Source organism: Natator depressus, chromosome 12 (genome assembly GCF_965152275.1).
Source record: "Natator depressus isolate rNatDep1 chromosome 12, rNatDep2.hap1, whole genome shotgun sequence".
Classification (NCBI taxonomy): domain Eukaryota; kingdom Metazoa; phylum Chordata; order Testudines; family Cheloniidae; genus Natator; species Natator depressus.
The window spans coordinates 41,113,911-41,136,701 of record NC_134245.1 but is presented as its reverse complement, the minus strand read 5'-3'; the positions used below and the strand labels follow the sequence as shown (position 1 = coordinate 41,136,701).

General features: G+C 42.9%; 1 protein-coding gene across 4 annotated transcripts in view; it reads right to left on the bottom strand.

Annotated features, from left to right (window-relative positions):
• NFAT5 (nuclear factor of activated T cells 5) overlaps positions 1-22,791 on the bottom strand; it is a 136,865-nt gene that overhangs the window by 10,803 nt on the left and 103,271 nt on the right. For all 4 annotated transcript variants that reach the window (XM_074968987.1, XM_074968989.1, XM_074968988.1 and 1 more), the window contains exons 9-11: positions 22,354-22,486; positions 13,303-13,380; positions 1,654-1,802 (exon numbers count right to left, since the gene is read on the bottom strand). In XM_074968987.1, the coding sequence (XP_074825088.1) occupies positions 1,654-1,802; positions 13,303-13,380; positions 22,354-22,486 (360 nt within the window). The remainder of the gene's footprint in view (positions 1-1,653; positions 1,803-13,302; positions 13,381-22,353; positions 22,487-22,791) is intronic.

The following is a 22,791-nucleotide window of genomic DNA, read 5'->3' as shown; positions in this document are numbered from 1 at the left end:
TTTTCTCTGAAGCATCAGATAGTGGACTATTGTAGACAAAACACTGGACTTCATGGACCAGTAGTGTGATCCAGTATAGCAAGTAAGGTTTATGTGCATCAGTGTGGGAAACTCCTATTTGTGAAGCTATAAGCCAGATGTAGGATAAAACTTGCTCAGTTTTTATTTTTGAGCCATTGACAGTAAAAGTTGATAGGCTAATTCAGTATGAGAAATGGGTTTGCAACCCTTAACTTTTAAGCTGATTTTTGTTCTGACTGGGGGGGAAGCATGTCTTAGTTTTTTTCTTTGTGGGAGGCAGTCTAAATTCTTAGCAGGAAGTGGTAGCATTGATTTCATAGACAGATAGGTCAACAGTTTCAAACTTGAGTGCAAAAAGTTTAGACAATTACATATTTATGCAATTCTGTAAAAGTTGACCTGATTTTCATAGCTGATGAGCAGCACTGCACAACACACCTGGGTTTCAGCGGGAATAGTGGATACTTAGCATCTTTGAAGATCTAGTCACTTTTATAAAGTTGCCTAAAAGTGGAATTGAGTGCCTAAACTCATGAACATTTTGAGTTTGTTGAGGTCACTTAATAAATAGTTGCAATGTAGCATGGCTTGCAGTATTTTTTTTCTCGAGTCTCCATGAAGTCATCGGTTTGCATGAATGTTTGTCCTGGCTTTATCCTGACTGTTCCTTGTTTCACTGACTGTGGTGCAAATAAATAAAACTGTTCTGTATTCATTGTGCTGCTGTATAACAGAGAAGCAGCCATACAATGGTGACACTACTAACGTTTTTCAGCTATTCTCCAGCTTTGTGTTATACCAACAAATTTCCTGTAGCAGTGCTTCCCTTCCTCAGCTGTTTTCCTTATCTTTTACTTACTTTGTCTTGGTTATGTGCATTTCTCATTTGGCTATGTCGTCCAGTTTTGAGACTCAAAAGCGGATACTCATGCCTTACAAATGAACCTGCCTGCACGTAGCTGGGGAATGTAGATTACTCTAGGAGGAAAATTTCCCACTGTCCTAGAAAAGAACCAAAAGGCATCCCAAACAAAACATCCTAAATAAGCCATTGGTCATGGTTACCCAACTTTTTTCTTAAGTGATAAACTGATAACTATCTCCTCCACATGCATCTGTATTGGCACTGGGTCATAATTTTTTCCTTTACTCTGTCTGGTTTCTCATGTTTTCCTATCTGTAGGTTTTTTTTCTCCCCCCACTCTGTGTATTTATTGCTTTTTTCCTTTTTGCTCCTCCTCATTCTCCCAAGTCAACAGAACAGGCTGCTGCTCAGGGCAGGTCACTATTAGTAGCTTCCTGGAGGTTGGCTGTGTTTGATTTTATGACTGAACACAGTGCAACAGGAGAACAGAGACTTTGGGCCAGCAAGCTACTAACAGAACTTGTACACCTGTGCTGCTCCACAACCTGTTTCACTGTGGACAAGTGCAGGAGTAAGAGCTCCTGTTGATGACTTGTAAGGGAATCACTCTGCTTTATGTGCATGTCTGGATTACAGGTTTGTCTGGATTTGAGCTATGAAGTTTTCACCACTCTCCTATCTCTCTCCTCTGCTGCACACTACCAGGAAATAGTCTGACATGCCCGAAGCGTGGATAGTCAGCATAGTGGGCTCACAATTTAACTTACCTTGAAAATAGTGGGAGATCTTTTTTCAGCTGTAACTTCCATTGGAGCCACATCTTCATTCTTAATCACACTGGTTGGCATAAGTGGAGTTATCAAGGCACTAGGGAGAATATTTACTTTATCCAGGTTACAGCCAGTGGCTGCCACTGCTGCAAAACATAAAGAGTTGATAAAATGTTATCCTGCATTATAGCCTCTAAAATCAATGTACTGATTCCTTAGTTGCAGACTACTGGGGAGATGGTGGCTCTTTGCCAGTGCAGTTTTGCTGGGATGCTATAAACTTCCCTCCTCACAAGAGATGGCATACTAAAAGGAGCGAGATCACTATAAAAATCAGAAACCTTGAAATGATCTTGGAACACACATTGAACCCAATAAATCAAACAACTGTAGTGTCAGATAAACAGGATTTTAAACAAACAGCAATGCTATACTTTGCATTTCACGCAAGAGTACATTTCTAGACCAGCATACCCAAGCATACCCATACTTAAATTGTCTAAATTACGAACTTCTAGGCTCAAGAAATGATTTTCCAGATTGCAATAACTTAACTGTATTGCATTTGAGATCGGAATATGAAACAATCCGGTTTCAGGATATGTTTTCACAATGGCAAGTTCACAAAGCAGTTTGGTTAAGTCTTCATTGGGATGAAGCACTATAAAACAAAAATCTTGACCCAATCTATATATCAGCTTTATGATGCAGTACGTAAATAAGATCCAATTTGTCATCTAAATGTTTCTAAACTTAGAGGGCAGCTTCTTGAGGAATGACATTTTTTCAATCCTAAATCCTTTCTAATCTAGTTGCAAATTGTGCCTAACACGAACTGATGGTTTTGGATGTGAATAAAAGGGAATTACTTAATTTCAAAAGTTTGCTGAAACTGCAAGTCTCAGACCAAGAAGTAAAATATATGAAGCCTGAATTCAATGAAGTGCTAATCTTTTTATCACAGGGCTGTTATCTTTTGCATTTCTTATCATCCCAGATCCAAAATCAAGGCTATGAAACAATTTTCCTGTTTGTAATGTACACACAGCACAATACTGACTATGAAGAGCCTCTGCAAAGTGCCCTGGACAATGCTTTCATGTCCTACTCCATGTTCGTAGTACACTTACTCTGCAAAAGATCAGAGGTTCTCTCCCAAAAGAACATTTTGTATCTTGAATAATAAATCCTCAGCCACTAGTTAAACATAGTGTATAAATAGCCAAATAAGCTCTCCTCCCTCTTTCCGTCTGCTCAGTTTTGGAATGTCTCCGGAAACTTAAACCACAGGATTTACATATTGGCCAGTTAGCAGGGAATACGGTTTAAGTGAGACAAGAGTTTCAAAACATTGTTTTCATCTCAGAATAGCTATGTGTTTTGGCCAATTTGATAGAGATATAGCATTTAAACATAACTATCTGTGATCAGGATTTCTTTATGATATAAAGGCAGGATTTAGAAACTTATGTTTCAACTTTAGTCTTGTGCTTCTCAGGAACAATGAAAAGTTCTTAATGCATTTTTGAAGAAATGGCAGAACCACCACCATGTTAGTACAAAGGTAATTCTAAATCCCAATGATGTATGGGTTAAACACAAACAGTGGTATGTTGGTTCACAATCAAAGGTATATTTCTTGAACTTTTCAACAAAAGTTGGCTGGAAACCAACAGAAGAAATTGGGAGCACTTAGAAAAAGTAGTAAAATATCACAATATTTCTTTATGCTTAGCTCCAGTATTTCTTTACATTTGTACTCTCTCAACCAATACTGCACTATTTAGGTAGTTATGTAGCACAGTATCTGGAGACTGACAGCATCACCAACAATTTCAGAATAAATTTAGTATTATGGAGGCAATGTCAGATATAGAGCAGTTCTTTAGCCAGAGTCCCAAATCTTGTGGATCCTCACACATGAACACCCTTTCCAAGTTTTAAAGGATGCCCCAAGATTAAACTCTAGTTATATCTTGAAAGTTGGTCTTCTGCACAGCACTGACATGGGTCAGAACTCCAGCATTCTTTCAAAATGTTAGAACTGTGGATTCCATGTTTTTCTTTTTCAATAAATGGAAAGGTTAACTTTGGAATGGAAAGAATCCCATGGGTAATGTGCATAAATATCTGTGAGAAACAGTAAAGCCTTCAGTGATGAGCATGGCAAAGCCTGGCAGCTAGTTATATAACATTATGTGTAAAGCTCAGTGGATTTGTCCCTGACTGCATCAGCCCACTCCATTTGGCAGGGATGCCACTTACAGAGAACAATAACTGCAAAGATTAGTAGCAAGTAAGAGGATTTAAATAGCCAGGATACATCACAAAGGGGAGAGAGAAGGGTATAAATAAAAATCATGGACTCAGTGAATTGACATGTTCAAGACATTAATGGCCACTTGGATTTATGAGAAAGTTTTTTCTCAGGTCCTTTGCATTCAGAGCGCAAGAAAGATGTTTTGCATAAGCAGAGGGTTAATGATTTAACAGAGGAAGAATGTTTAACAACCTCAATAGAAGAAAGTATGATGTTGCTACTTTTTAGAATATGAATACACACTGCATAGGATTGCTGTACGCAGATTATAGAACTTCAGGGCCTTTGCCCCTTCCTGCCCTAAAACAAAGTTTACCCATCCCGTCTACGGTACCAAGCTTCTGCATGTAGCCACAATGAATACATCCATACTAGGACTTTTTGCATTGTTTGTATCGCAATGGTTGAAGTGTTAGTTTAAACTGGGTGCAGGTGTTTTTTCCACTATGTCATCAGCCTTCTCGGTGTAGGGTGACAATGGCAGCACCCCATGTACACAAACAATTCGGCAACCATTTCTTCAAGTCATTTGTACCAGTCCCTGTAACTGATGTGCAATGCATTCTGGGGTGATCCAGTCTGAATGCTACCTAGACACAGACCACAGCTCTAGACTACAGAGAAGAATCCTGAGTTGGAAGTGGGTTTTAGGGTCTATAAACCAATAACCCCAGAAAGGGGTTAATGGACTGCGTTGGGCGTACAACTGCTTAAGCTGTCAATCAAATTCAGTAAGGATAGGGTTACGGTCAAGGACTAAGGACTCAAAGGAAAAGTAGCTTCAATCCAGGGCTGCTCAAACTACAGAAAATGCACCCCTCCCTCAGGGCTGGAGGAACCTGAATAGCTAGGGCCTGAGACAGCCAAACTGAGAGGAAATTTGCTTGCTGATAGGAAACACCCAGGGCAAGTGAGTCAAGTGCTTTTGAAGAGCCCCTGGAGAGGTGAACTTCTGGGGGGTTGGGGTTTTTTTGTTTATTTCTCATGCCTTAGACAGCTGTGTGTTTTTAGGGATGGCCCAGTTTATGAAATAGTTTGCACATCACATCCATATTGGTGAACATAACAAAATTCATGTGGCGGAGGTGGGGCCGAGGGGTTCAAAGTGTGGAGGGAGCTCAGGGCTGGGACAGAGGTTTAGGGCGTGGGGGGTCAGGACTCCAGCTGGGGGTGTGGGCTCTGGGGTGGGGCCAGGGAGGAGGAGTTTGGGGTGTAGGCTACCCCAGGGCTACAGCGGGGAGAGAGGACTACCCCCCTGGCCGCAGCACGTCCAGGACTGGGCTGGGGCTCGCAGGGAGAGGCGCCTCTCCCCGCTACAGCAGATCCAGGGCTGGGGGAGAGGCATCTCTCCCCCGCGCAGCGCTTAATAGGCTGCTGCGCAACTGCGCAGCTTAGAGGGAACTTAGCCATAGGTGATGAATTAGACATTTTTTTTGGCTCCTCTCTCTCTTGTGGAGCCAGAACAAAAAAACCTGGAATCATAGCAACGTAGGACTGGAAGGCACCTCAATAGATCATCTAGTCTAGTCCCCTGCACTGAGGAATGACTAAGTATTTTCTAGACCATTCCTAACAGGTGTTTGTCTAACCTATTCTTAAAAATCTCTAATGACAATGATTTCCCAACCTCCCTAGGTAAACTGTTTCAGTGCATTAACTACCCTGATAGTTAGGAAGTATTTCCTAATGTCTAACATAAATTTCTTTTGCTGCAATTTAAGACCATTTCTTATCCTGCCCTCAGTGGTTAAGGAGAACAATTTATCACCCTTCTCTTTATAAAAACCTTTTACATACTTGAAAACTATCATCATGTCCCCACTCAGTCTTCTCTTCTCCAGACTAAACAAACCCAATTTTTTCAATTTTTCCTTGTAGGTCATGTTTTCTAGACCTTTAGTCATTTTTGTTGCTCTCCTGTGGACTTTCTCCAATCTGTCCACATCTTTCCTGAAGTGTGTTACCCAGAACAGGACACAGTACTCCATCTGAAGCCTTATCAGTGCTGAGTAGAGCATAAGAATTACTTTGTATCTCGCTTACAACACTCCTGCTAATACAGCCTAGAATGATGTTTGCTTTTATTTTATTTTTTTTTCCAACAGCATTACATTGTTGACTCATATTTAGTTTGTGATCCACAGTAATCCCCAGATCCTTTTCTAAAGTCCTCCTTCCCATTTGTGCAACTGATTATTCCTTCCTAAGTATAGTACTCTGCATTTGTTATTAAATTTCATCCTAATTCAGACCATTTCTTCAGTTTAAGTTCATTTTGAATTCTACTCCTGTCCTTCAAAGCACTTGCAACCCTCCCAGTTTAGTTTCATCAGTGAACTTTATCTCTATGTCATTATCCAAATCATTATGAAGATACCGAATAGAACCGGACCCATGACAGAGCCCTGCGATACCCCACTCACTATGCTCTTCTAGCTTGATAGTCAACCACTGACAACTACTTTCCAACCAGTTGTGGACTCATCTTATAGTATGTTCATCAAGGATGTACTTCTCTAGATTGTTTATGAGAAGGTAAGACAGTAACAAAAGCCTCACTAAAGTTGACATATTACATCTACTACTTCCTCCTCAACAACAAAGCTTGTTACCCTGTCAAAGGAGGATATTAGGTTGGTTTGACATGATTTGTTCTTGTCAAATCCATGTTGACTGTTACTTACTACCTTATTTTCTTCTAGGTGCTTATAAAAAGATTGTTTGATTATCTGCTACATTATCTTTCTGTATACCGAACTTAAGCTGCCTGGTCTATAATTTCCTGGGTTGTCCTTATTCTCCTTTTTATAGATAGATACTATATTTGTCCCTTATCCAGTCTGCTGGGATCTCTCCTGTCTTCCAGGAGTTCTCAAAAATAATCACTAATGGCTCAGAGATCTCTTGAACCAGTTCCATAAGTATTCTAGGATATATTTCATCAGGCCTTGTCAACTTGAAGACATCTAACTTATCTAAGGGCAGGTCTACACTAGAAGTGCTACATTTGCGCAACTGCAGCAGGTCTAGTGAAGACGCTCTATGCGGATGGGAGAGCACTCCCCTGTTGGTATAATTACTCTGCCTCCACGAGAGGCGGAAGCTTTGTCAGCTGGAGAGCGTCTCCCGGCGATATAGCGCCAGTATGGACAGCACTTAGGTCTCTGTAACTCACGTTGCTCAGGGGGGTGGCTTTTTTCACATCCCTGAGCAAAGTAAATTAGACTGATTTAAGCAGTAGTGTAGACTTCCCTAAATAATTCTTAATTTGTTCTTTTCCTGAGACCCTACCCCATTTACACTGATGTTCACTATGTCAGTCATCCTATCATTGCTAACGTTTTTGGCAAAAACTGAAACAAAAAAAAGCATTTAACACTTCAGCCACTGCTGTGTTTTCTGTTACTGTCTCTCTCTCCTCACTGAGTAATGGGCCCACCGTGTCCTGGGTCATCCTCTTGCTTCTTATATATTTGTGAAATATTTTCTTATTACGCTTTACATTCCTAACTAGTTTAATCTAATTTTTGCCTTGACCTTTCTCATTTTGTTACTGCATGCTTGCATTGCTTTTTTGTATTCATCCTTCATAATTTGACCTAGTTTCCACTTTTTGTATGACTCTGAGTTTCAGTGTTGTTGATGATCTCCTGGTTAAGCCAGGGTGGTCTCTTGCCATAATTCTTATCTTTCCGATTCAGTGGGATAGTTTGCTCTTGTGCCCTTAATAGCGTCTCTTTAAAAAACTGCCAACTCTCCTGAACTCTTTTTTCCCCTTAGAATTGCTTCTCACGGGATCTTACCTACCAATGCCCTGAGTTTGCTAAAGCCTGCCTTCTTTAAGTCCACTGTCTGTATTCGGTTTTCCTTCCTATTACTCCTTAGAATCATGAACTCTACCATTTCATGATCATTTTCAGCCAAGCTGCCTTCCACTTTCAAATTTTCAACCAGATCCTGATTGTCATAAAGGTTCTTCAAAGTCTTTCCCTACATTTTCCCTGCAAGTTTAAACCCCATTACATATTGTTCTATCCTTGCTGATTGGTCAAAAGGGTCCATTTTGTTTCTAAGCACATCAACTGCCAAGGCCCAAATGTAAAACTATTAACTTTAAATATCAGCTTTGTCATTTTAACCTGGAGCTATGGATTCCTATCAAACTTGTGATCACATTGTTTAATCTGCTCTCCTTTCAAACTGTCTTTATCAGAGCAGGTTACGGAAATTTCTATTAACCTTGGCACACTAGTTTTAACAAATGAATAAGAAATGTCCCCTCCCCTTTACTATGTTCCAATACGTACAATTTAAATACACCTCCCACTTCAAAACTGGGGAATTTTGCAGTTGTATCTCGTGAGCCAAGTGAAGCAAACGTCCCAATTAAGCAGTATTAATCACACAACAGACACTGGAGAAAATGAGTGAAGAATATTAGAAATAATTAGTATTCTCAACTTCCCCAGTGAAACCAGATATAAAAGCTCTGCTAGGCCACTACAGAACAGCCCCCACTCAGCTTACAATATGGTCACAATGTAACTTCAGCCCTAAGGTAACATTCAAAGCTAGAATATTAAGAGGGGATTGATGTTAAACTTAGTTCTTCCTAGGGTATGTCTACACTATGAAGTTAGGTGAATTTTATAGAAGTCGATTTTTAGAAATTGATTTTATACAGTCAATTGCATATGTCCACACTAAGCGCATTAAGTCGGCGGAGTGCGTCTTCACTACCGTGGCTAGCATCGACTTACGGAGCGGTGCGCTGTGGGTAGCTATCGCACTGTTCCCGCAGTCTCCACTGCCCATTGGAATTCTGGGTTAAGCTCCCAATGCCTGATGGGGCAAAAACATTGTTGCGGGTGGTTTTGGGTACATGTCGTCAGTCACCCCTCCCTCCGTGAAAGCAACGGCAGACAATCGTTTCAAGCCTTTTTTCCGTGCAGACGCCATACCGCAGCAAGCATGGAGCCCGCTCAGCTCAGCTCACCGTCACCGCTGCTGTTGTGTCCTGGATGCTGCTGTCAGCAGACGGTGCAGTACGACTGCTAACTGTCATCATCCACTGTTTCCGCTGCAACTCTGCTCTTGTAAATGAGCTCAGTCTCAATAGCAAATTTCTCCATGTTGTCGTCATCCACCGCTTCTGCTGCAACTCTGCTCTCCTGGTGCCATGAATCCACCTCGCAGGTCCTCTCATTATTCTGTATAAATATCTATTCTTGTGGCATCCGTCGTCATCCACCACTTCCGCTGCAACTCTGCTCTCCTGCAGATGCAAGCACGGAGCCCGCTCAGCTCACTGCTGCTGTTGTGAGCATTATAAACATCTTGCACATTATCCTGAAGTATATGCAGAACCGGGCTAAGAGACGCCAGCTTGAGGACAATTTTGATGAGGACATAGACAAAGACGTTCCTGAAAGCACGGGCTGTGACAATTGGGACATCATGGTGGCAGTGGCGCGAGCTGATACAGTGGAACGCCGATTCTGGGCCCAGCAAACAAGCACAGACTGGTGGGACCACATAGTGTTGCAGGTATGGGATGATTCACAGTGGCTGCGAAACTTTCACACGCGTAAGGCCACTTTCCTGGAACTCCGTGAGTTGCTTTCCCCCGCCCTGAAGCGCAGGAATACCAAGATGAGAGCTGCCCTGATAGTTGAGAAGCGAGTGGTGATAACCCTGTGGAAGCTTGCTATGCCTGACTGCTACCGGTCAGTTGGGAATCAATTTGGAGTGGGCAAATCTACTGTGGGGGCTGTTGTGATCCAAGTAGCCAATGCAATCATTGACGTTCTGTTACCAAGGGTAGTGACTCTGGGAAATGTGCAGGTCATAGTGGATGTCTTTGCTGCAATGGGTTTCCCTAACTTTGGTGGGGTGATAGACGGAACGCATATCCCTATCTTGGCACCAGACCACCTTGCCAACCAGTACGTAAACCACAAGGGGTACTTCTCAATGGTGCTGCAAGCACTGGTGGATCACAAGGGACGTTTCACCGACATCAATGTGGGATGGCCGGGAAAGGTGTATGACGCTTGCATCTTTAGGAACTCTGGGCTGTTCGAGCAGCTGCGAGAAGGGACTTACTTCCCAGACCTGAAAATTACCATTGGGGATGTTGAAATGCCAATAGTTATCCTTGGGGACCCAGCCTACTCCTTGTTCCCATGGCTCATGAAGCCGTACACAGCCAGCCTGGACAGTAGCAAGGAGCAGTTCAACTATAGGCTGAGCAAGTGCAGAATGGTGGTAGAATGTGCCTTTGGACGTTTAAAAGCTCGCTGGAGCTGTTTGCTGACTAGGTCAGACTTCAGTGCAACCAACATTCCCATTATTATTGCTGCTTGCTGTGTGTTCCATAATATCTGTGAGAGTAAGGGGGAGACGTTTATGGTGGGGTGGGAGGTTGAGGCAAATCGCCTGGCATCCGATTTTGAGCAGCCAGACACCAGGGCAATTAGAAGAGCACAGCAAGGCGCGCTGCACGTCAGAGAGGCTTTGAAAACCAGTTTCATGACTGACCAGGCTTCAGTGCGACAGTTGTGTGTATTTCTGCTTGATGCAAACCAGCTCCCTTCGTTAATTTTAATTTCCTGTAAGCCAACCACCCTCCCTGCTTCGAAATAAAGTAACTATTGTTTTAAAACCATGCATTCATTCTTTATTAATTAAAAACAAAAAGGGAGATAACTGACAAGGTAGCCTGGATGGGGTGGGGTGTGGGAGGAGGGAAGGATAAGGCCACATTGCTTATTGTAGCCACACTACAAATCAGACTGTTTGAATGACAGCCTTCTGTTGCTTGGGCCATCCTCTGGAGTGGAGTGGCTGGGTACCTGGAGCCTCCCCCCACCACGTTCTTGGGCATCTGGGTGAGGAGGATATGGAACTTGGGGAGGAGGTCAGGCGGTTGTACAATGGATGCAGTGGGGGGTCTGTGCTCTTGTTGACTTTCCTAAGCTGCACCAGATGCTTCATCATGTCCGTTTGCTCCCCCATTAGCCTTAGCATTGCCTCCTGCCTCTGTTCTTCGTGCTCACTTAATGCTTTCTTAGCCTCTAACACTGAATGCCTCCATGCATTCAGCTGTGCCCTATCAGTGCGGAAGGACTGCATAAGCTCGGAAAAGATGTCATCGCGAGTGCGTTTTTTTCACCTTCTAATCTGCGATAACTTCAGGGGCGGAGATGATAGGGGGAGCCTAGAAACAGTTGCACCTGGAGGGAGGTAAAAAGGGAGAGTAAAATTTAAGATGATACATTTCTGAGAACAAACGGGAGACTCTTTCACAGTGAATCAAGCAATTCAAAGCAGACAGCACATGTGCTTTAGGTACAAGGTCGCATTTTGCCTTTTATATTGAGCTCCTGCCGATATGGTGACATCACAAACAGCTGGGCAAACAGAATTCGGTTTCCATGTAGCCACGGTAAGTCAAAGGGTACGCGGGGTTGGCTTCTTACACATAACAGGTGGGAATGGTTTCGAACTGCAGTGCCATCCTTTCCCGTGGCAAGCAATGGGTTGTGTTTCACATTTAAAAGGAGGGGCTGCAGTTTTCGGGTGGATGTGCAGCACACACCTCCCCGCACCCCACCGCGTGGCTATTCTCCGGGATGATCCCTTTTAACCAAGCGCAAATAGCCCAGCCTGAACGGGGTCCTTTTATTGTTCCCTTACAAAAATTCCCCTATTTCAACCAGGTGACCATGAATGATATCACTCTCCTGAGGCTAACACAGAAAGATATAGACCAAATGTTGCTTGAATGCGACCAAAACCCAGGACCATTCACTGCCATGCTTTGTGCTGCAATGATTCCAGAATATTTTCAGAGTACCTCCAGGAGAGCTTCATGGAGATGTCCCTGGAGGATTCCCGCTCCATCCCCAGACATGTGAACAGACTTTTCCAATAGCTGTACTGGCTGTGAATGCATCCCAATTCTTCAGGGCAAATCAAACATTAAACACTATTGCTTTTAAACCCTGTACTGTAGTTACAAACGTGCACTCACCAGAGGTGCCTTCTCCAGCTTCAGGGTTGGGGATCCTGCCTTCGGAGGGCATTAGCTTCAGGGTGATGAAAAAGTCCTGGCTGCCAGGGAGAATGGATTCACCGCTTGCCTGCTGTGCATTCTCCTCCTCCTCTTCCTCCTCCACAAAATCCTCCTCCCTGTTGCATGAGACTCCCCCCTTGCAGGTGTCCACGGACAGTGGTGGGGTAGTGGTAGGGTCCCCTCCTATAATGGCATGCAGCTGATCATAGAAGCGGCACGTATGGGGCTCTGACCCAGAGCAACCGTTTGCCTCCTTTGTCTTTTGGTACGATTGCCTCAGCTCCTTAACTTTCATGCGGCACTGCTGTGTGTCCCTGTTGTAGCCTCTCTCCAATATGCTCTGTGAGATTTTGGCAAATATATTTGCATTTCTTCTTTTTTGATTGGAGTTCTGCTTGCACAGATGCTTCTCCCCATACAGCAATCAGATCCAGTGTCTCCCTTCTGGTCCATGCTGCAGCTTGTTTGCAATTCTGGGGGGAGTGCATGGTCACCTGTGCTGCTGAGTTTGCCATGCTGACCAAACAGGAAATGAAATTCAAAAGTTCCCGGGACTTTTCCTGTGTACCTGGCTAGTGCATCGGAGTTCAAAGTGCTGTCCAGAGCGGTCACAACTGTCAATTTGCGTCCGCGCTACCCCAAATTCGACCCAGCAAGGTCGATTTTCGTGCTTCTCCCCTTCCCGGGGGGAAGTACAGAAGTTGATTTTAAGCGCCCTTTAAATCGACGGAATGGGGTTGGTTGTATGGACGCATTCATTTTAAAATAGACCTAACAGAGCTAAATTCGACCAAACCCTATAGTGTAGACCAGGCCTTAGTCTTTTAAATTTTATCTTGCATAAATTATTTCTCTTATATTTTCTAAATTCCCTGTAATAATTCCCATGTTAATTGTGTAAGTGACAGAAACTTCATTTTCTCTCATCCTCATCCCTTGGAAGCATATTAAAGAAAGAGTGGAACATAGGGCCATCTAAAGGAAGAGTCCAGATGGATTTTTTTAAAACTTCTGAATGGTTTTTGCTCTATATTAATCTATGTTTATTTATATATCTAAAAACACTGTAGTTGCAAGGTGAAGTCTTCAAAGTCAGAAAAGAAAAAAAGTTATATGCATACAGTCTAATGATATAATCACAAACTATTTCTATGGGACCCCTATCTCCTTCAGTGTACAATCTGGATAGGAATGATGGAGGAAGTTATAGCTCACTCATTAACAACATTGATAAGAATCAATTTAGTACCTTTTATAGCCTCTTCAAAAGAACAAGGCTGTGCTGGGCTGGAGATTTCTTTCTTCACATTAATATTCAGAGTACCAGCTGTTGAGACAAAAGACATTGCTTTCAACATACCTGACATTCAGCATTCTCACAAGAAATGGCAACTTACTTTACAGTAACTGTGGTTCTTCAAGAGGTTTTACCCATATATATTCCACTTTTGGTGTGCATGTTCCCAATGCACTTGAGTTCAGATTCTTTTGGCCATTGATGTCCATTGCGGGCCATACTGGCACCCTGAGTGTCTTACTGCCTCTAATTGAGGGCATAAAGGGCAGGCTATCCCAATCACCTCTCCATTCCTTCACCAATATAGAACCCATATCTCTTCTGTCTCCTTGGTAGCACGGAAAGAGGGCAGGTTGTGGAATAGATATGGACAACACATCTCAAAGAGCCAAAGTTACAGTTCGGTAAATAATTGTTTCTTCTTTGAGTGCTTGTCCATATATATTCCACTACTGGAGACTCAATCAATAACCTAGATGACAAAGGAGGTGGGTGCGAAGAATCTACCTAAAAAAATTATTCCAAGAAAGCCCTACCAAAATGAGCCTCAGATCTTGACGCTTCCACTGTGTAGTTATGCTGGATAAACATATGCATCAAACACCACACAGCTTCCCTACATGTCTCTCTAATTTTTCTCTACCCCATTCTGATTGTGCCTCACACTCCCCCTCACCATGTCTCTCTCTCTCTCTCTAAGACCAGGTGCCCTCTTTTAAAGGTCAGCTGGGGTGAATGGACCAGTCACAGGTGCACTGGCCCTGCTCTCACTTAAAGTGTCAAAGTCACCCTGTGACATACCCTCATAAGACTTAAAAAAAAAAAAAAATGTAGCAACTGTATGGTGTGGAAAATGTGAAATACACATGAACTGATGAGCAGGAAGTTGAGATGCATACTAGGATTTGTCCATCTCTGAGATACCACATCTGGCTGGGGAGGCAACTGCACTGGAAGTTGGATGGAGATATTCTTCTGGTCTGAGAACCAGAAGTGCCTCAGCTATGCCTGAACTACCATGACTATTCTGGCTGAATCCTGCCTGAGCTTCACAAAAACTCTTGGGATCAACAGAATTGGAGGGTAAGCATACATCCGTTCCGGGGAGCAGGGGACCAGAAATGCATCAAAACAGGTATGCCAGACTTGGTCCTCCTCTGGAGCAGAGCTTTTGACACTTCGTTTTCTTTGGTGGCAAAGAGGTCTACGACTGGATGACTCCACTTGATGAATGTCTTGGATTTTAGTGTCCTTCACTGACCATTCGTGCTCACTTGCAAATAGTCTGCTGAGATCTGCCAGCATATTCTGTAATCCTGATAAGTATTTCTGTCAGACTCATACAGAAATTCCATAGATGTACAGATTCATGACAAAGAATCTGCTCCCCTTTGTTTGTTTATATAAAACATTACTGAAGTGTTGTCCGTTAGGAATTGACTTATTCAGCCTTTTAGAACTCAGAGGAAAATCGTGCGTGCCTGATGAATGGCCCTTAGCTACAAGATATTTATGTGAAGCCACGCTTCCTGAGGAGTCCATATGCCACACGTCTGAAGATTGTCGTAAGTGGACTTCCCACCCCAATGTGAAGGCATCTATCAGCAATGTCTTTGATGGTAATTGTGGAGAGGACACTTGCAAACTTTGAGAGTCTTTCCACCAGCTTAATGACAAGAGGATTTCTGGGGGAACGTGCACTGACATATCCAAAACTGCTTGTCGGATATTCAGACTTCAACCACCCTTGTATGCAAAGGTGGTGAAGTCTGGCAAGCTCACCTATGTACGTGTAGGAGGTTTTGTGTCCCAAAAGTCAGAAAAATTCTTACACTGGTTTTGCGATTAATTTGTAGGTGGGCGGATAGATCTACCATAGCTTGGAATCCTTGTTGGAACAAATGGGCCACTGCTGGAGTCCACACCTATAACTTATCTTTTGAGTAGGAGTTCGTACTGACTTCTCTGATTACTTAGTCTCAGGAAGGCAAGGAGTTGCAAAGTCAGTTACCTGCTGATACGACTTCCTGCAAATGAGCCAGTCATGTAAACATGGATGAATCAGAACTCCTTGTTTCTTGACATAAGCTATATATTTCTTGAATACTCTCCGTGCTGTCAATAGGCTGAATAGTAGCAGCCTGTACTGGTAGTGGGACTTCATCCATCATACCTGTAGGAAGTGCTATAGGTAAATAAGCAACCTGAAGGTTGAGAGCTGCATACAAAGTTGCGTAGATCTAGGGTTGGAATAAATAAAGCCAGAACTACCATCCTGAACTTAAGCTTGCAAATGAAGGTGTTCAGTTGTCTCAGATCTAGAATAAGGCACCAGCCCATTTCTTTTGGGGAATCAAAGTCATGAAAGCAAAATCCCTTCCCCCTGTGTTTTAGAGGAAATTCTTCAACTTCTCTAAGATTGAGAAGTGATTGTACCTCGCAATGTGACATGTTCGCATGAGGGGGTCCCTGAAAAGAATGGGGAAGGTGTGTGTGTGTGAGAGAGGTTAGGGAGGATCTGTAACTGAATGGAATAGCCTCCCTATAGGATTTCCAGGATCCAATCATCCATAGTGATGATGCTCCAGAGCTAAATTCCCTCTAAGCTGCATGGCCGCACAGCAGGCTATCAAGGGCTGCGCAGACAAGGAGAGGTGCCTCTCCCCAAGCCCCAGTGCTGCCGAGGCCAGAGAGAGGCGCATCTCCCCCGACCCCGGGCTGCTGTGGTGAGAGAGGGCTGGGGGGAGTCTTCTCTCCCCGCCACAGCCCTGGGGCAGCCTGCACCCCAAACCCGCAATCCCCGGCCCCACCCCAGAGCCCTCACCTCCTACACCTCAACTCTCTGGCCCTGAGCCCCCTCCCAGAACCCAAACCCTTCATCCCCAGCCCTCACCCCCCCATACTCCAACCCTCTGCCCCAGCCCTGAATCCCCTCCCACACTCTGAACACGTGGGCCCCACCCCCGCCACACACCACCTCCATATTGGTTCAGGTAACAAAATTAATTCTGTACATGGATGTAAAATATTAGAGGGTACATTACTCCAGACCCCAAGAAAATGAAATATATGATTCCTAAAATGAAGGGAACAAACAGGAAAAGCCAACAGAATTTGTACGTTACTCCTGACCAAAAGTCAAATGTACTGCTTCAATGATGATGAATGCTGAAGCACAGACATGGTAGTGCATGCAGATGACTTCCTCATGTGGAATTTTTCATGCTTTCCGAGTGATTCAGGTTGCCTAAATTGGGTATAGAACGATTTCCTTTACTGTTGTTGAGGCTCATAGAGCTTCCACTTTGATGCAGCAGTATGGACTCCTAAAGAACTCAGCGTGGCCAGAAGGTCCTTCAGACAGTGAAGTTTTGTCTATTTTCATACTGAAAGGTTCACATCCCTCAAATGGAAGAGCCTCAGTTTTAACTCTTTAGGGGTCACTGATGACTGGAGCACATCTCCTAGTAGCAACTGAGGTAGTCATGGATCTAAAAGCCATATCCACAGTACCAAGAGCTGCCTGGAGGAATATACACACCAAAAGCTGACCTTTGGCTATCAAGGACTTAAACTACTCTTATCTTGGGGAAGCTTGTCTGCAAATTTGAGTATGGAATCCCAATTCAAATAATCATACTTCATCAACAGGGCCTGGTAATTGGTGATTCTCATCTGGGGACTGTACATAGGACACATTTTCCAGGCAAGTATATCTAATTTCTTGGGTTCCTTGTCTCTTAGTGTTGCTTTCGCTTGATTTTGCCTCAACCTCTCATTCACTGCTGTAATAACCAATGACACTGGTGTGAAATGTCTATAAAATTGCTCAAAGCCCTGGGAAGGCACTTGAGCAACAATCTGTTCTTTTTGATGTTGGTGTCAAATAAGCAGGTATCTGCCAGAGCAATTTGGCTGGCTATAAAAGTCCCTTGTTGATGGGCATTGCAAGATGTTAGGATTGTGCATGATTTTTCCTGGACCACCTCAGCTGGAATCTCCAGTGTGTCAGGCATTCTGCGCTGCAAGTCCTGGAATGTCTTGAAAGTCATCTGGGGTTGAGATAGATGATGAAGATACCACAGACGGATGATGAGGAGGAGGATGAGAGGGGAGCCAGGATAGGGTAGTCCTCTACTTGTAACTCCTCATCAGAGCCTTGAGCAGACTGTTCAGCTGGCAGAAGAGCAGAACAGGCTGGCTGTAACCCCTGCCACCCCAAGAGATGATAGTAAAGGGGATCTAGCCCTGGATTGGGATGGATGCAGACAATGGTGTTCTACAGGGATGTATCCCTCATGGAGCCCAATAGAACCAAGGATACTGGTATCCACAAGGAACAGATGGCTGGGGAGAAAAGGAGAGCTACCAAGGAGTACTATCTTTCCTAGAAGAATAAGGAGTACTTTTGGCACTTTAGAGACTAATGAATTTATTTGAGCATAAGCTTTCGTAGGCTAAAACCCACTTCATCAGATGCATGCAGTGGAAAATACAGTAGGAAGAGAAACACACACACACACACACCATGAAAAGATGGGGGTTGCCATACCAACTCTAACAAGACAAATCAATTAAGGTGGGCTATTATCAGCAGGAGAAAAAAAAACTTTTGTAATGATAATCAGGATGGCCCATTTCAAACAGTTGACAAGAAGGTGAGAGTAATAGTAGGGGGGAAAATTAGCATGGGGAAATAGTTTTTAGTTTGTGTAATGACCCATCCACTCCCAGTCTTTATTCAAGCTTAATTTGATGGTGTCCAGTTTGCAAATTAATTCCAGTTCTGCAGTTTCTTGTTGGAGTCTGTTTTTGAAGTTTTTTTGTTCAAGAATTGCCACTTTTAGGTCTGTAATTGAGTGTCCAGGGAGGCTGAAGTGTTCTCCGACTGGTTTTTGAATGTTCTAATTCTTGACGTCTGATTTGTGTCCATTTATTCTTTTGCATAGAGACTGTCCGGTTTGGCCAATGTACATGGCAGAGGGGCACTGCTGGCACAGTAGTCTGGAAAGGAGCCACTAGTCTAGGGTAATGAAACTCCCTCTTAGATGCATACTGACCGGAATACCTAGACTCCATGGCACACACTAGTGAAACCTCCCTTTTGCCACATTGCTGTAGTGCTCATGGTGTAGACATGTCTGAACACTAATTACCAACTAACTGCTATGTACCTATCTATTTACAGCCATGTACAAACAATGGGTAAACTGCACAGTGAGTGAAGAAGCTCAGACATCACACGGCTTCCTGGCAGGGGAGAAGAAACTGCGGCAGCTGGAGTCACTGTGCCCTTTATGCCCCCAGTTGGAGGTAGGAGGACACATAGGGTGCAGATGCAGCCCCCAGCAAATACTGCTGGCCAAAAGAATACGAACTTCAGTGCACTAAACAAGGGTATATGGGCGTAAACTGCAGCAAAGGCAGTTTAGGTTGAACGTTAGGAAAAATGTCCTAACTGTCAGGGTGGTTAAGCTCTGTAATAAATTACCTATGGAGACTATGGAATCTCTATCAGTTGAGATTTTTAAAAGCGGAGGTTAGATAAAACACCTGTCAGGGAGGGTCTAGACAATACTCAGTCCTTCCATGAGTGCAGTAGCCAGTCCTATGATTCTATGTGTACAGACACTCAAAAAAGAACCCATACAAAATACACAAAACACATTAGTTTCATATTTCCAGGTCAAATAGGTCCTCATAAAATACATCAGTTTAACAATCATTCAGTAATTCACTTCTGTCACTGGAGGCCAGAAAACAATCAGGATAAATTCAGGAGAAAAATGTTCACTTACATCTTCTAATACAGATACCAAAGTAAGTAAGTGAAAAATAAAGGAAAAAAGTCTTGAGTCATGCAAATGCTCCTGGAACCCTCTCCCCCATAATAAAAACAGATGGTGTACCATGAATACCAGTATGATATTGGTAAACACATTTTACAACACATGTATGAAATACAGTTTTTGTGAAGCTGAATACAGATATTCTACGAATGCACCATCTCCGAACAGAAGACTCCCTTTGGGTCACTGGGCCAAAGACCTGAACGCTAGGCTGTACCCCACAAGCTCATTATAAACTTTGTGTGATCATTAATATTTTACCAAAATTACTTTAGACATTCAATATAGGGAATAAACTTCTAGCTCTCTTCTCTCACAAGCAGATGATGTAAAGCTATCTGTCCATTCTATTGACAGCCATGTTGTATACAAGTAACCATAGGTAGACCATGCATTGGGATTTTCAAAAGGAGCCTAAGGGAGTCAAGTGTCGAACTCCCCTGAGTTTTATTTAGAGTATCTCAGCCTACGGACTACAAATAGCTGCACTGAAGGTTTTCACCATCGCAAAGCTTTTATGTCTTTTTAACAGGTTTACAGTATATAATCTCTCAGGCATTTGCAATTAATGTATAACTCCAATATCTAGCTGCCGCTTTCAACATTTCTCTAATCTTAATGTTTCAGGTAGACCATATTCATGAGAGTTCTCCTTGAATTCCTTTGCTCTGCAGAAATAGCAACGAGAGATATAGGACCACAAAACATCAGGTTCTTATTATAGTCTCATTTTGGAGCATGGAGAATGACACACAAAGTCCTTATGTATCAAGGTAAGAGTACATCCCTAGTGATGACCTGTTATTGAATCTATTACATCTTTCCTTGCCCCCACCCTGATAGACAGAAAACAGAAGATGAGACTGACACAGCTGATCAAATATATATAGCACTAAAATGAAGAGCTGTAGGTTTACTAGTTAAAATAATCATTAACTAGCATTTCAGAGGAATTTTGTGTCTAAAGACTATATTACCAGCCTGGGAATACCAACAAACAAATGAGCCCCATATTCACTCCCTATGCAGGCACAATTTTCTGTGCACACACCTGTGTGAACCCTGTTATGGTAGCATTTTTCTGTCCATTGCAAAATTTGTCCAAATGGAATTTGCACATTAAAATTCTATCACCAGCATGCAGTTATTACTGCACTGAGTGCATGCAACATGTGGGAAGTGCAGCTGAAGCCTCACTGAAAAAGAGATCCAATATGTGTAAGTCTGGGAATGAGGCCAAGTCTACACTACCAGCCGGATTGGTGGGTAGTGATTGATCTTTCGGGGATCGATGTATCGCATCTAGTGTAGACACGATAAATCAATCCCCAATCACTCTGCTGTCGACTCCGGAACTCCACCAGGGCGAGAGTCGGAAGCGGAGTCGACGGGGGAGCAGTGGCCATCGATCCCGCGCCGCAAGGACGCGAAGTAAGTGATTCTAAGTCGATCTAAGATACGTCGACTTCAGCTACGCTATTCTCGTAGCTGAAGTTGTGTATCTTAGATCGATCTCCCCCTCCCCCTAGTGTAGACAAGGCCTGAGAGAAATTGTTACTATACCTCTCTAGAGGTACTTCCTTACAGTCACAGGCTCGTACAGTGGTGCTAACAGAGCCTGCACAACTCTTCCGTTCATCCTTTGTTTTATGCTGACTATGCTTCTGCTCTATGTATTCAACTGCAGCTATGCAGAACTTTTCATTGCCCTTTTTGCCATTACATAGGAGATCCCCTTGCCTGACAGCTTGACCTCCCCGCATAAACAGAAGTAAATAAAATCATATCCCCTATGAGTACTATGAAGTTGCGTATCTTATCTCTGCAGTGTAAGAGCCTCACAATGTATCGGTCATATTAGTGAATTATGGGGCATCAGTCACATAAAACAAATTTACATCTTATTCCCAGCCTAAGATAGTCAATAGTTTTCAAGTTAAAAATAAAAAGAATTAGCAGTGTACTTGTAAAGTTTCATTTTCATTTCTAAATTGAACAAGCAAGCTGGTTACTGTGTTAGAGATTGTGGCATCAAAAAACAGAATATATTTGTATGATTTGCACCCTTGGGTCTTTCTACACAGAATGCTTGGTGCTATTTATTTTGCTATATCTTCCACTGCAAACACCTGTACCTTCACTTGCCCTACAGCTTGGGTTCTTCCTTGTTTGAACTTATATAAACCTGAAATTGATATTACTATGTGAAAGCAGCAGCCTGTATCTGGCAGGGATTCCCTCGCTACATACCGTAACAAGGATGGAAGTTAACCCTTCAGACCTCATTTCTTGACAGAGCGGATTTTGCTAACAAGAGGAGCTCCCAGAATATTAACATTTCCAACGTTGATATAACAAGTAACTAGAGAAATGTTGATAACCTGCAATGATCAAAGTTTACTGGGACTGAAGAAAAACATTTTGATAGTTGGTGAAATATTACACAGTCTACGAGAAAACAAAAGCCTTATATTTTATTTTAGAGCAGTGAGGAAACATTTGCTCCCTAATTCTTCCTCAAGCCCCTTTCCCTCTACGGTTACCTGTCCACCATGTGTAGTGTCTCCTCATCCTTTGCAAGCCTTTTCACCACAACTAATACAATTGCGATTTGACTTCATTCTGTGTTTAGCCTCCTGTTCAGAGATGAATTTTAGGACTCAGGATCCAGGGTATAGACAGCTGAGCTAACTATTTGCTTTCATGACATCTCTAAGGGTGGCTCTTCCAGTACTCGACAGTACACACCACCATCTTTATTGCAATCATGAGTGTTACTGTCCCTCCCTATATTAGGGTCTGGGGCACAGAAGAGTCCTCAGCTGAGGGAAGGAACCAGGAGCCTTTCAAAGTGCTTTGGCCAGTAGAGGAACTGTCATGCTGGTGACTCAAAACATTCTTCCTAGAATACCTTGAAATTTCAGAAGGCTGTTTAAGCACCCATATGTACCACTTTATCAAAGAAGAAATGTCATTGTAATGGTATATTATTGCTGAGCATGTATGTTTGTTGAAAAGCCTATTACCCAACTTCACACAGCTGCTACCCTTGTTAGCCCCTTTCTCTCTGCTTCAATATTCAGAAATTAAAATCAGAAAAGACCTTGCAGGCAATTTTGTCCATTCCCATCCCTCATTTCTTCACTTTACGTACATGTATCTGGAGTGTATGTAAATGACTGCACATCATGTGATCTTCCAGCATTGGTCACCACATATATCCCCACAGAAACAGATGAGGTTATTTTCTGGTCATGATATGGTGGCACCGTCACAATAAGATGATTCTGTATTGCCGAGAGAGAGAGTTCATATTAGAAAGATTTCTTCATTATTTTAATTGCAATTTAAAAGGTAACTATTATCCATACAAAGAAAGCCAAATCAAATTAAAAAATGGACTAGCACAAACACTAACAAATACATTCTAGTAAAACAAAACCTGTAAGAAGTGCGGAGTAGACTGGGGGAAGGCAGTGAAGCTGTGCTTCTTTTAAAAGAAATGGACAACCATGTTGAGCTGAAAAGGACACTGGAATGTTCTGCCTATACAGAGCTTATTTGTAACATATAGTGTAAATGGGGTGGGAAG